General features: G+C 37.5%; 1 protein-coding gene across 1 annotated transcript; it reads left to right on the plus strand.

The window, feature by feature from the left end:
* The first annotated feature begins 1,615 nt into the window (after positions 1-1,615).
* Positions 1,616-14,922, plus strand: LOC132859275 (rho GTPase-activating protein 8-like). Its single transcript, XM_060889967.1, has 13 exons — positions 1,616-1,922; positions 4,843-4,925; positions 7,137-7,265; positions 7,556-7,643; positions 7,745-7,876; positions 8,180-8,266; positions 8,349-8,447; positions 9,215-9,325; positions 9,541-9,614; positions 9,885-9,962; positions 11,755-11,883; positions 12,348-12,451; positions 13,589-14,922. The coding sequence occupies exons 2-13, from the start codon at positions 4,877-4,879 to the stop codon at positions 13,784-13,786; spliced, it is 1,278 nt and encodes a 425-aa protein (XP_060745950.1). The 5' UTR covers positions 1,616-1,922; positions 4,843-4,876; the 3' UTR covers positions 13,787-14,922.
* Positions 14,923-15,072: the final 150 nt, after the last annotated feature.

A 15,072-nucleotide genomic window follows, 5' to 3' on the forward strand; every position in this document is an offset into this window, starting at 1 on the left:
TAACTTTTTTGCTTTATGTTTATGTTCTGTAAAGCTGCTTTGAGATAATGTCCATTGTTAAAAGTGGTATAGAAATAAATTTGAATTTGAATTACAATTTAACGCAGCTCGAATGTTTACCACAAGGTGTCAGTCTTTCCACACTTTGAGAATCTCTGTACCAAACAGATTATTACATTTATCCTCTAGTCCTTGATATATTAAGATGTTTAAAGATGGTCTGGTCATTCAACATTGTTTTTACAAACCTGAAAAGATTCCTTTAGTTCTACTGTGACCTCAGGTACTGACATAAACACAGTCTAAAAAAAAGGTACGCACTTCACAATTAGAAATGCAAAATCTATTTGTAGACATCTGTGAAGGAAATTGCACACTGGATTAAAATCTGTTTTATTGACAGCGGGTGGTATTCTGCTGTTGAGACTATTTTTGTCTATTTTTATCTATAAAACATTCTCTCAATCCTGCAGTAATTCTCTGTCATCCATCATTAGATGGTTTACCTGAGCCTGGGGCTGGTATTTAGGCTGGGAAAAGGTTAAAGACCAAAGACAAGAGCAAAGTTGAAAAGATCTGATTGACACTTGCAGCCAATTAGTAGCCATAGCCCAGGCAAGACTGTCTGACAAATCAAAGCAGCACTTCAGTGAGGTCAACTCAGAGATGGCAGAGAATAAAATATAATGCTTATTTCTTTTCTTCTTCTCTGGCTTTGTGTGTTAGTCATGGCTTTGGGATTTTGCCTATGAAAACAAGGAGAATGCAATTCATAGTAAATTTCACTGTCTGTTGCTGTGAATTTATCATAGCAATGGCACCCTTCATTAAAACTTACACAGGGACTTTTTAAGATTTCTAGTGTTAAACTCTAATTAGAAAAGGTTACATCTTTCTTTTTAATTCTTTGGTTTGACTTTCTGGATGAACCTTTCATAACACCATATAACATAGGATTTTCTTTCAAAATATTAGACTCATTATGTGCACTGTAATATTCTGCCTATTTGGAGCTCTAGGGCTTGTTATTTCCTAAACTTTCCAACAAAAGAACACATTAGGCAAAGGTTTTATGGGTCTACTTGTCTTCAGTTATTAAGGCATAAATTCAACAAATTCAGCTAATCTCTGCTGAAAAATCCAGCTTGTTCTCACCAGGTACCAGCCGATAAAACTCAAGGAGCTGCTCATATAGGCTATAAGTTATATTCAGACTTAATTATTACTTGAGTAATCTGATCTATAAATGGTATGTATGACTTTCTAATTGTCTTAGTGTTGTGTTGTAAAATAAGTGTCTATAAGATTGTATTAGTAATTGTAATGTAGAAGCTGTTTTCACTGCTTTTCAGACCCCACATTGAGAACCGCTGCTTAGCTTATCACTGCAGTTCTCATATGATAAATTTGTTTGTTTAGACAGAAAAATGTTAAAAAATGGAGGTGGGCCATTTAACAGTTTTTAACCAGTTTGCCCTGGTTATATACACACACGTGTGTGTGTGTGTGTGTGTGTGTGTGTGTGTGTGTGTGTTATATATAAGATCTGAGTGTGATAAACCTTATCTATGGCTGGGAGTGTATGATTTCCATAACACGCCCATTTCACTTCCGTTTGTGAACAATGTTGGATTTATTCAAGTAGGTATTTTTTCTAGTCTTGCTGTTCACCGGTGTAAACCTGCCAATGCTGAAGCTACTTCAGAAAGTATAATTTCTCCATACTCAGGGCTGCTGGAGCACTATTTTCACACCTTTTGTGATTAGGAGGTAGTTTGGATTTGCGCCCGAACTTAACTTCACTACTTTGAAGAATGTTTGAAAGTTGAACTGTGAAAGAACGCGACGGCAACAGCGCATGCGCAGTGCTAAGCTAGTCTCATACGAAAACTTGTTTTTGTGCACCTGATTCAACACTGACGGTAAAAAAAATTTTACTTTCTTTTTCTTTTTTTTTTTCAAAAGTTTTCAAACTTTTCAAAGGCTTCATGTGCAGGCGAGAACGATATAAGTGGAGTTAGAAAGTTTAGAATTACTTTAGTTCACCACACGACACCAAAAAAAACTTTAAAAATAGGTTTTTCTGAGGTGTATCGGCTCAGGTTTATCAATCGGCTCAGGTGTATCGGCTCAGATGTATCGGCTCTTCACTCCACATAACTGAGGTTTATTAGTTAAAGTTACTCAAGTTTACATCTAGAATATTTTAACTGACTTCAAGATTTATTTGGACAAATTTGAGCTATTCTTAAAACCTGACTGAATGCAGTAAGCTGAATGCTAGTCTAACTTTTCCTGATTTTTTTTCCTCCTTTTTCCCCCTTTTTTTTCTAATACAGGTTGAACATGTATTAGTGAGTGTAAATCAGTTAAACAGATAAAATGTACAGCAGAACTGCAAAGAATTGTGAAATTTGAGTTAAAGTGCCATCTAAAGTATTGTAGGGTTTTAACACTATGAAAATTGACTCTTAAAAATACACTGACTCCAAAAAAAAAAAAAAATCATTTAAACATCCATAAATAATGTGTTTTGGGCCCAGAAATTCAAGGGTTTAAAGTAGACCAGACTGCTAATTTTGTAAACTATTTTAAGGCATGTGTCCCAGTGAAACTATTTTAGATTTTCTTATCACAGTATACAGATATAGTGTTATTTTGTCACACCATGCCATATCTAAATTCCCCATCCTACAGGAACCTCACCTCACTGTCAGCTTTAATGGATCTGTCTGGGAATTTGGAAGATAGCGACAGCTCGTGCTTTCTGAAAGTTTTCTAAAAGGATGAAGGAAAGGACAGTAAATTTCGTCCTCAGATCGAACTACGTGTTTTTAGCTCTGATGTTTTTTTGTTGTTGTTGTTTTTGTAATGACGTTTGGGATTTGATTTGTTTTTGTATTTGAGCAGCACTATGAAACCCCAGCCGAAGAATGTGGATCGGGGTTTAATATCTTTGGTGAAACAAAGCACACGAAAAATGTAATGAGTCTAGAAATGTGCTGCAATTCATTAGGGATTGATATGAAATTGTTAGGGATGGTTAGCCCAAATTCAGTGGTGTTTAATATGAGAAAAATGTAATTTAATATAAAATAGTTTTAAGCAAGTGATAATGGTCATATTTTGGATTTTACCTTTAAATCTAAATTGCATTCTTTCTAGTCTATATTCAGTTCTTAATCCAGCAGTTGTATTGAACAGTTTCACTCTGCCATGTGATTTTCTATATTCTATAAAAGAGTTTCAGACACATCACATTCAAAATATATTTTTATGATCTGTTTCAGGAAAGGTCTTATCACCAGATAAAGTGCACACTTTATGCCATGAAACACTGCGGGTCAATACTGTATGTGTTTAAATTTCACATCCATACAGATGGAATTTAGGACAAGACCGATATATAACAATGTAAAATTTTAGATTGCAGTCACGTTTTTATTTTCATTAGCAGTGCGGCACAGAGCCGTGTCACATGCTTTCACAAACTGAGCAGCATTCCAGGCATTCCAGGTCATGCCTAAGTCTAGCAAATGTCCACGACTCATGACATCGGTTTTTTGGTTATCTTCTAAATATTATTGTGTGGTCACTGAATAATCTGATTTCTCTAAAGCCGAATGGCCAATAAAATGAGATCTCTCACAATATCAGGACAGATGTTGCTGAAAAACATAAGTGTTGGTTAAAAAATGAATAATATACACTTGGGCTCTGATCAGATCTAGCACTGAATTTACAAAGCACTGTTACCATCCCAACAAGTGCTCTGTATAGAGGTTTAGCTTAAAGAAAGCACTTATTTAACCAAAGTAAAGCACTAGGGAGATGGAGAGAAAAGGGAAGGAAGGAACCCAAAAGAAACACCTGGTGAAGCTTGTCCATAAGGTTAATTATTTGTAGATCAGTTTCTGGATTCAGTCACTCACTCACTCACACACACTCACACACTCTCTCTCTCTCTCTCTCTCTCTCTCTCTCTCTCTCTCTCTATCTATCGCTTATCCGAACTACCTTGGGTGTTTCTGGATACTTTATATTTAAATTATGTGTTAAAACAATAGATTCGGTGTGATTTAAGGGTAATTGCCTGGATGGTGGGGTGGGGTGCATTTGGAAATTTAACAGATGGACAGATTTTTCTGATCTATCATTTCTGATCTATCAGCCATTAGAACCACTAAAATATGAAGTGAATTATTATTTGAGAAAAATGAGAACGCCTAAAGATCTGAGACATTTTATGAAGGGCCAGTTTGTGATGGTGAGACGACTGGGTCAGAACATCTAAATAGCAGGTTCCTGGTATCCACTGGTTAGTACCTACCAAAAGTGGTCCAGAAAAGGACAACTGGTGAGGTCCTGCCTCATGCCTTGCAGTATTTAATGAATCACCACCATACCTCAGAAGTGTGTGTGTGTGAGTGTGTGTGAATTAGACACCCTGAAATAATATTAAATAAGAAAAATAACAGTGCCTATTTCATATGTACATATTTCCCCTCACTGTGAACATTAGAGTTGGTTATCTCTGTGCACATTTACTAGGATATTAGTTGACATGCCAATTACAGATTTCAAGAAAGATTGATTGTTTTTGATTGAGTGTTTGGCACAAATTAACACCAATGAAATATGTTCCACAAGCTTTTTAAATCAAAAGAGCATATAGATATATATATATTTTCTGTCAGTGTCAATGTTTAGGAGTAAAAGGATAATATTATTCTGCTGTGTGTCACAGCAGGTTTTTATTTGAGAAACTGTTTGTATTATTTTGTCAGATTAAAAGTTGCTTTTGGCTTGAGGCCAGCAAGTAAATCATTATTCTCTTTGCAGAATGTGACAGAGCTCAGCTGAAAACACCTTTACCATGATCTCAGCTAATGACCTGGAACAGCTGGCAGAGATAGGTGTCTCAGGTTTGAACTGTTTTATCATTACAATATATAGGGTTATTGTGTGTGTGTGTGTGTGTGTTTTAAATAGCGCAGTGGTTTAATGCATGTAACATACTCTATAAATAAGTATACATCAGCGGAAATTTTTTTTTTACACTTTATCTGTTAGATTATTTTAACTCACACAAGTGTAAAGTGGATTTGTAGTATATAAACCAGAAAAATGCACTGTTGTCTCACTTTACATGCGCAAATTACAGCAGTTTTTCCTAACTGAGCGGTCATGCTTGTAACATATGCGTAACGCATGTGTCCTACAGTATAGATTGCTTCCACAGTCGTGATGCGATTCGACCACATTGTATCCGGTGTGTATTCAGTGTAACCTTCAAGCTTGGAGGTATCCCCTTTCTGTCTACAAAGCGCCCCTGACGTTTGGGGTCAGTAAACTCTCTCATGATTCAGCCATGACCTTCCTCAGATGTCTGCAAAGGAATTAGTAATCCAAAATGGCAGTAGTGACTCTTACTCCTGCCTGAGTCAGTTGTTGACTTCATGCTAAGGAAGGAAGTAGGTTGTGTGAAGGATCAAACAGTAAACAGGCCCATTTCTCCGAAACCATGTGCTGAATTCGGCATGCACCATGATGAGGAGTTATATTTACCATCTTGGGAGAGGAACAGTTCACTTTTCAGATAATGATGACTTTTAAAAAATTGTGTGTGTGTGCCAGCGGTGCTCAGATAATTAAACATACAGAAGCCAGTACATACTTTTAGCTTGGAGTCAGTGTGTTTGCTCAGCAATCCAGCAGCTTCCCGAAAACATTTTTACTACCACAAAAAATTTGCAAATATTAACGACTGAAAAATAAGACATACTTTTATTAAATAAAATGTTGACATACAGTGTATAATAGACTTTGTTTCAGATGAACAGCAGGTGTCTTGTTTTGTCCCCAGAAGAGGGTGCTGTAGTAAAATATAATGTCATGCCTTCCCCAAAACTCTTTTTTTTTTTTTTTTATTCTGTTTAAACAAAACCTTTTGTGTTACAGGCAGCGGAAGAAGTAATCTAGTGTTTCTGTCTCCTTCAGTACAGTCAAAGCATAGTCAGAAATGTCAGAGATGTGATTTCATCTTATCTCACAGGCCACCGACCGCCACTGGCCATTTCCTTTTTTTTTTCTTCTTTTTTTAAAAAAAAAAAATAAAAACAGAGACTATATTTATAGCCTGCTTCCTTCCCCAGTCGTTCCAAAAGTAAATACTGATTCAACACAAATAAAAGCAACTGTCAAGTTTCTGAAGCTTAACTACTAGGACTCCATGTGAATTAAAGAGATGTAAACAGCAGAAATATTATCACTTTATGGTTGTAATAGTTATGTCTAGAAAATAAAATGTATTAAAGTTATCTAAACCTTAAGTGTACAGATCCGGCTGCATTTTTTCCCCCTCTTATTAAAAAGCTCAGATCTGATTATTATTCATATTGAAAATGCCCTTGACAGGCTCTAAGCTCCTTTTTTACTAAACCACTGCTGCATGTCTTGTATTGGTTTTGTTCCAGGACTCACAGACAGATAAATTGACACCAGTTAGACCACTACTACAGTTAGCTGTAATTTCTCCTCACACACTTAATGGAATACATTAGTTTATGTCCGTAAACTGGGGGGCACGGTGGCTTAGAGGTTAGCACGTTCGCCTCACACCTCCAGGGTCGGGGTTCGATTCCCGCCTCCACCTTGTGTGTGTGGAGTTTGCATGTTCTCCCCGTGCCTCGGGGGTTTCCTCCGGGTACTCCGGTTTCCTCCCCCGGTCCAAAGACATGCATGGTAGGTTGATTGGCATCTCTGGAAAAATTGTCCCTAGTGTGTGATTGCGTGAGTGTGTGTGAGTGTGTGTGTGCCCTGTGATGGGTTGGCACTCCGTCCAGGGTGTATCCTGCCTTGATGCCCAATGACGCACAGGCTCCCCGTGACCCGAGGTAGTTCAGATAAGCGGTAGAAGATGAATGAATGAATGAATGAATGTCTGTAAACTCAGGTTGTTTGTAATGTGCATTTGTCCTTTTGGGAAGTTACTATACAGGATGCAGTAATATTTGACCAGACAAAAAGTCAAATCTAAGAATATCTTCAGATGATATTACAAGCTAAGGGAGAGTTGCTTCATTCTTTTTATTCATTTATTCATTTATTTATTTATTTATTTATTTATTTTTAAGAGTTGCAGAAGGAGGAGGAGGAGGATGAGGGGAAATTTTGCCCTTTAGCGCCACCTAGTGCCGATGCTTGTCAAGACGCATCACATCCCTATTATGATGTGGCGAGGCACGGCATCCTCCAAGTTACAGGTAACAACTTGTTTTGTTTAAGTTTATTTCTATTGCACTGTTTCCACACGTGCATAACGTCCCAGACATCATGGCCACTCCTTGTTTCTTTTAATGATGAAGGTCAGGGCATTAATGTTTTAAACCGCATGCATCACTATGACTTCTCAGCGGATAAAATGTCTGATGGATGAAGATGTTTGAAAGAAAATGTTTTATTAAGAATCTGAATGCATCAGAGATGACTAAGTTCCATATAACAAAATGTTATAAACAGTAACCATATTTTTGTAACCATTTGTGTGTGTTAGGTGATGATAATTATGGCAGAAAGCTGATCATTTTTAGCAGTAGCTGCATGCCTCCATCACATCAGCTCAATCATCATCGTCTTCTGGAGTGAGTGCGATTAGAGTTCAATTTAACACTATTTGGGTTTTCATTTGTATCTTTATATCTCTGTTGAAAACCGTCATTTTTTTGTACGGTTTTATTTTCAGGTATATCAAGTATACGTTGGATCAGTATGTTGAGATTGACTACACTGTAGTGTACTTTCATTACGGCTTACGCAGCATCAACAAACCCTCCCTGAGCTGGCTTCGAAATGCCTACAGGGAATTCGACAGAAAGTGAGTAACTTAAATGTCTTCACCCACCCGTCTGACTAACTGGTCCCTAGTGGTGTTTTTTTCTCTAACTGTAACACCAGACCAGCTTCACAGAGCACGTCTGAGCAAAGAGTTATGAGTTAATCATTTATTTCCCATAATGAGGAAAATTAGGGGAAATTTCTAAGCGTGGAAATAACTGTCTATTTTAAGAGATTTTGCTAGGAGAGTTATTTTTATTGGGGGTTTCCTTGTTACCATTTTGGTTTTAGTTCTTTCTGTTGCTAAAATGTTTGTCTTTATTTTCCTGTGCATCTATTCCAGGTATAAGAAGAATCTTAAAGCCCTCTATGTCGTCCACCCCACAAATTTTATACGGATCCTATGGAACGTTTTCAAACCTCTTATAAGGTAGAAAGAAATGATATTAACCATCAGGCTTTTCTAATTGTATCCGTGGTGTTTACGTGTCTTTTATCTTCTTTCACCTTAGCCACAAGTTTGGTAAGAAGCTAACTTATGTGAACTACCTGGCAGAGCTAAGAGAACACGTCAACTATGAGCAGCTCATCATCCCACAAGCCGTATTAAGGTCTGATGTAATACGTTAATCAGAAAATAGATTAAAAAAAAAAAAACATGTTTTTACATCTGTTATGTAAAAGTGCACAATGTGTAACGCCTTTTGTCTTTTTACACACTCATGAATATACCGAATATTTATACAATCAGACTCACAGTAGAAAGTTCCTGCTGTAAATCTGGAACAAAAATCTAAGTTGAGTCAGATATTTTTAAACTCTTTTTCGCATGTTGTAATGATAAATACGGTTAAAGCGCCGGGCCCAGTTAAAATGATACTAGCCGATTGTGGGGGTCTGTGAGCTCATGCATGTGGAAGAGGGTGGATAATGCTTGATACAGCATGAGTAGCAGTTAGAAAACTTTAGTTTTGTAGTTTGAAAGTAACACAAGGACAGAGAATGCAGTGCACATTGCTTTGTTCAGCTGTGTTCAGACAATCTGTATTTTAAAGCAATGCTTCATTTTACTCAGCACTTCATTTATCAGCGCTAATCTTTTAATAAAAAAATCAATGAAAATGCTTCCCTTTCTGACCTAAAGTCTTAAGCTCTGTAGTTAATCTCTGATCTAATGAGCTGGCTAGATCATTTACATAAATGTAAAAAAAGTTCATGTTTAAAATTTGGTAACGGAGAAACATTGAATTTCTTTGTTTTTTTATAACTTAAGAGAGGATTTGCTTTAAAGACACGTTCTGTTCTTGTAGGTTTAAGTTGATGCTTAGCCTAAGATCAAAGTCATGACAATTCACTCTCCATTACCTGTTGTGATCAGGCATGACGAAGAGCTCCGGGCTGCTCAGAAAGGTGGATCAGCTCTTCCAGCGAAGGCTGCGCCCCCTAGACCTCCTCTGCCCACACAGCAGTTTGGCGTGAGCTTACAGTAGTGAGTAAATTCATCAGAGATTTATGTTGAGCAAGAAAATTTCACTGCTGTTAAGCTACATTGGACAGAGTGATTTGTAATCAAAAAGTGTTTACAGTATTTTCTTTCACACTCCGTACTGATTTCACCCGATATTTGTGTATTGTTACACAATTTTATTATCTGGTGTGTATGTGGATTACATGCAAGCATTTGTTATTTAATTTCTTTTTCAGCATTCGAGAGAGAAACAATGGTGTATTGATTCCTCCTGTGATGTCTCAAACCGTGTCCTACCTCAAACAGAAAGGTAAGTGCAGAGAAAATAGTGGCCAGCTAATTGGATTCTAAAAACTGGGTATTGGATTTATGTTGTTATTGTTTTGACATCTTCATTTCCCACCTGCATGCTCATATCATTATTCAGACAGATAGAAAAAAATGAACCCCCTTTCAATGGTTCGTTTCAGAACACAACTCTGTCTGTCTGTCTGTCTGTCTGTATCTCTCCCTCTCTCTCTCTCTCTCTCTCTCTCTCTCTCTCTCTCTCTCTCTCTCTCTCTCTCTCCCCCACCCCCAGGGCTGAAAACAGAAGGGATCTTCCGAAGGTCAGTTAGAGTACAGCTCATCAAGGACATCCAGAAACTCTATAACCAGGGTGAGCTCTTCCCCCCTCTCTCTCTCTCTCTTTCTCTCTCTCCTTCCCTCTCCCACCTCCCACAGCCATGAAAAGGAGATCAATAAGGTTCAGTCTCCTCTGATGATTCTCGATAGCATCCCAGGCAGCACGTCGCCTGCACAACTCCCCATTAAGATAGTGTCCGTTTCGACTTTCCACTTCATTAACTCCTCCAATTACCTGTGGAGATTTAACACAAAATTCTGTTAATACCCTTCTCAGCATTGAGGTTATGATTCTACATCTCTCTTTTATTGAGACAATGTAATTGTGTTTAATACAGAAAGAAGACAATAATGAGTCCCTTTTTAATATGTCCAGTAGTTATAAATAGCTAATCGTACAGCGATCCCTTCCAATACCGTATAAAAGAGTTCAGTCCCAGAGGAGAGCTCGATCAGTCAGCCGTATCCTTTCTCATATTTGCGCTTTTACTCATTCTCATTTGTGCTTTCATTGAGCCACCTTTTGTCCTTACAACAATACCTTTCTTGAAGCATATCTCTTCACAAAAAAGCTTACTTAGCACAATATATCACTGCTTAAATGAAGTGTTGATAAGCTGTGGCACTGTTTTGTAAGAAAAGAGGGAAGGAACGCATTCTTTAGGCCAAGCATAAATGGTGTTCTGTTTAATAAAGAACAAAAGGGAAGTGCTGGATATTGCTGGCTTTATGTATAGCAGCTGAGCAGTAATTGCAGTATGATTCATTATACCTGGATATTTCTAAAAGCATATTAAATATATTTCAAGTGAAATATTTGCGATATGTTCAGGGACTCAGGGATTGTGGTGCTAATTTTTCTGTCATATTGATATCAGAAAGGGACAGTGGTGTTGAAGAGAAAAACTTTAACCATAAGTAATAAATAATATTAATATGCATCAACGTAGATGTTATAAATATGCTTCCTTGTAGATATTGTAAATACACCCTGTTTAGTGGTTTGTAGGAAGTCGGTGCCAGTTTTGATTATTCTGTTTATTATTGTTTTTGGTTAGATAGGGAGTGAGGGAAGGACATGTATTTTCTTTTCTTTTCTTTTCTTTTCTTTTCTTTGTATCAGGTTAACTGAGTTGTATTTGTTGAGTTAGAGGGAGTTTTATTTATTATTTTGGCCGTCACCACCTAAAACAGAATAAAACCAAGAAGCGAAACTGTCGTGCCATGTTTCTTTTTCTCTTTTCTTATTTATAGAGTGATTTTTATTTTTACCTGTATGTTACGGTCTGACCTAGACCAGGTCGTAACGGAATTGGGTATATTTTTTCCAGCAGTGTTTAATGAGAAAGTCAATGTAACGTAAGTGACGACAACGCACGTTGGATGGAAAGTTCCTAAATACAACCCAGTTCCTTATAGTTATGGCAGAGGCTCAGCTATAGTATAAAAACTGAAGCTTTGGGAGATAATCTGTAGATCTGTGTATACATTTGAAGAAGTGAGAGAGCTGGAAAATCTAAAGCACTGTTGTGTCACTGTTTATTATACTGTATTATTTCATGGTTTGAAAGTTTAGTAAAAGTGATATGTATAGTATTATGTAGTAACATTATAGTTATGTGTTTCAAATATTTACTGACCACGTTCTCCTCAGTACATTAAAAGGTATTAAAGTTCTTGTCAGTGATGATTACAGATGTCATGGATAGAAATCAGGTCGAAAATCACTTCACTATTCTTTTAACAGAATGAGTCCATTGTATAATCCTTTTCTTTCCCTTCCTCCTCTCTCTCTCCCTTCTCTCTCTCTCTGTGTTTTGCCTCAGGCAAGCCGGTTAACTTTGAGCAGTACTCTGATGTTCATGTTCCTGCTGTGATTTTGAAGACATTTCTTCGTGAGCTTCCAGAGCCTCTCCTCACCTTCACATTATATAACCAGATACAGGATCTTATCAGTGAGTATTAGATCCAGGCCTTAATCTAAGCTCTTTCCTCTTTGTACTACATTTTAAATGACAATTAAGAGATGTAGTTGAGACACAGGGGACACTACAGATCATATCCATGCCACACAAGTACACCTGTTTGATTCAGAAACTGGTCCGTGTTCAACATTCAGTACATTTCAGGGTGCTCCAATTCTCCCAGAGGCTCGATTTAACCACTATTAATAATTAATTGGTCACTCAGACAACTAAATAGCAGATCTGTGGAATATGATGAAGGCAAGAGAATGGAGTTCAAGGAGATAAGTGTCTTTGTACCCTCTGGAGGTATCAGCAATATTCTGGGCTCATTTTACACTGCTAGAAATAACACCGGGCTTCTGTGTATTGTGAATGGTGAAATTATTTATTGATGTATGTTTCAATGGGATTCAATGTCTGGCTTTTGTAAAATAAGGCAGTGTTTTTCCCAGAGGTGGAGAGCAGCTTACGGGTTTCAAGGTGCAAAAGAATTGTGGAGTCGCTTCCAGAGTATAACTTCATCGTGGTGAAGTACCTCATCTGTTTCCTGCATATGGTAAGTGATACACTACAGGTTTGGCCTCATCTTGTGACTGCCAAACAAATAATAAACAAATAAATTGTGCTTCTGGTCTTACATCTAAATCCAGCAATAATAATCTTTCCCCCAAATCCTGAACTATAAATAGGTTTCTCTAGACTACAGGAATGGATATACAGTAGCGGGCTATTTGAATTGAGTCCGTGGCTGAGTTTTTACCTGCAGTCTTGTAATCTGTTAATAAACAGATAGTACTAGCTCATTCTGTACTCCAGGACTGGGGCTAGGAATCTATTCCTTAGCTTTAACCGTTCTGTTGTGAAAGACACCTAGTTTTTCACATATTCCACATATTTCTCTGCACACACGTAGAAGTCATCATTATTTTTAAATCCCTTATACAGATTTATAGTTCATGGCATTTGACATTCACTGTTTGTGACTTCATGTTAATGTGAAGCTGTTTGACCCCCCTGTACAGCAAAATAAAGTAATCTTCTTGCAGGCATTCCCAGGGGCATCGTTACTCACCATGACATGCAGATGTTTAATCAGAGAGAACAGAGTATAATTGCTTACAACAAACCCCTGCACATCTCGGGACTCTTAGCATAAAGCCACCCAAACCAGGCACGTACTATAGTCCTCTGAGCTGCTATTAGTAAAGGGATAATGTACAGGTTACACATTGTATAGACTAAAGTCTTTTACTGAAAGTGCCTGGGTAAAGATTATAGTTATACACAGTTCCAAGTCTGTATCTAATTGCATTATCATACACGATCAAACCGATTCTTGATCATAAATGGCTGTGTAACATGCACAAGCATAAAAGCTGCATATATTCAAAGAACCAGTACATTGTTTTCAAACTAATAAATGATGTGATGTGATCGTTCACTGAGTCTAAACATGATGAAAATCATATGCTCTGGCCTCAGTACAAGCTTAGTAATGTGCTTTTGTTAACAACAAGCTAGTTGGTTAACATTAGTGAATATTTTAGGATGCATGTACTTGCTATACTAATTTGTCTGTATTTATAATAGGAAGTGATTATTACCACAGGCTCTAAGTGATATGAATGTTTTGTTTACTGTACATCTATAGAGTGCGCTCAGTTTGTAAATCTAATCACTTCACACTCTGCAGGTGTCTCAGGAAAGCATCTTTAATAAAATGAGCTCCTCTAACCTGGCATGCGTGTTTGGGGTGAACCTGGTGTGGCCTCGTCATGGCGGTGTGTCTCTGAATGCCATCACACCACTCAACATGTTCACTGAGCTACTTATCGAGCACTACAATGCCATCTTTAGCTCCATTTGCCCTTCACAGCAGGTACTGCCCTGACTGCTTTACACACTCCACAGTGCTTCACACACTCCCACTACAGCTCACAGCAGGAAGCCAAACACCTGGCCTTATTATTATTGCTTGTGCCACTGATATGATGTATCGGCTCTCGGTGACCTGTGGAGTCATGGGGCAAAACGTTTACGCTCCGTAAGCTTATTGTGCTGCAGACCAAACCACTAAGGTTGCACATCGTGTATAATACTTTAACACTAAACCACACTGAAGGTCTTTTGTTATGCTGAATGTATTTACTTATGAGTGTCTCCTAAGTCAGATTTATGCACTGTAGACTGCTACCATCGATCTCTTTGGATTTATTAACGTTAAGACGCATTCTACTACAGGGCCTGCAAACACGTTAATGCTATATACTAGACATTAATATCTTTGCACATATTGCTTCTAAATAGCGTTAATCTTGCCGTTCATCACTCGAACGCTGATGTGCGAAGTACGTGTGGTTTAAAATGTGTCTTTCGACATGCACACCCACGATGACCGTGTAAACACACAAATCAAAGCAAATTTCCCCTAAATTACAACTGCACTCAGGATTACCATGGCAACCATTCGCTGCAGGCAGCAGAGATCACCTTGAAGGCATGAATCGCAGCAGCAGTGAGCTGTTATGAAATGACACTGTTCCATTTTTATGCTTCACTGATCTTTTGTATTAAATATTTGCATTTCACTAATGAGTTATGTAGACCTGATGTGTGTGACCTGATGCCAGATAATCACTGGAAGCTGACTGGGTTCTCAGAAGGAATCTATATCTCTCACCCTTCAATATTTAGTTCATTTTAGTAACACCATCTGCAGTGATATGTCTGTACTGAGGTGAAAGATTCTTTAAACCCTCCTGAAGCCACACAGCCACACAATATGATGCTTGATAAAAAGTTAAATTTGTATATAGGTTTAAAAGTTGATTTTCCTGTAGGGTTTGTTACAAGGCTAAGTGCAATTAGCAACAGCAATGCTAATCTAATTCACTTGTAGCTTATCTGTATATATTTGTCTTTGGTTTTATGCAAAATGAATATAACTGTACAAGTGTCTGGATTGTCAGGGTTTCTGATGATGTGGATTTAGGAAAAGAGAAATATTTAATAAAGCTTCTCATAACAGTTCTTGCATCATTTTTATTTTTTTATTTATTTATTTTTTAGAAATGCTGAAGATTTTTTGTTTCCCTGTTTTGCACCTGAACCTAATGAAAAGGACAGGAGCATAGTAGACACCTGCATTTAAAAAATGTAAATGCACTGTAATAAATG

Source organism: Tachysurus vachellii, chromosome 16 (assembly GCF_030014155.1).
Source record: "Tachysurus vachellii isolate PV-2020 chromosome 16, HZAU_Pvac_v1, whole genome shotgun sequence".
Lineage (NCBI taxonomy): Eukaryota > Metazoa > Chordata > Actinopteri > Siluriformes > Bagridae > Tachysurus > Tachysurus vachellii.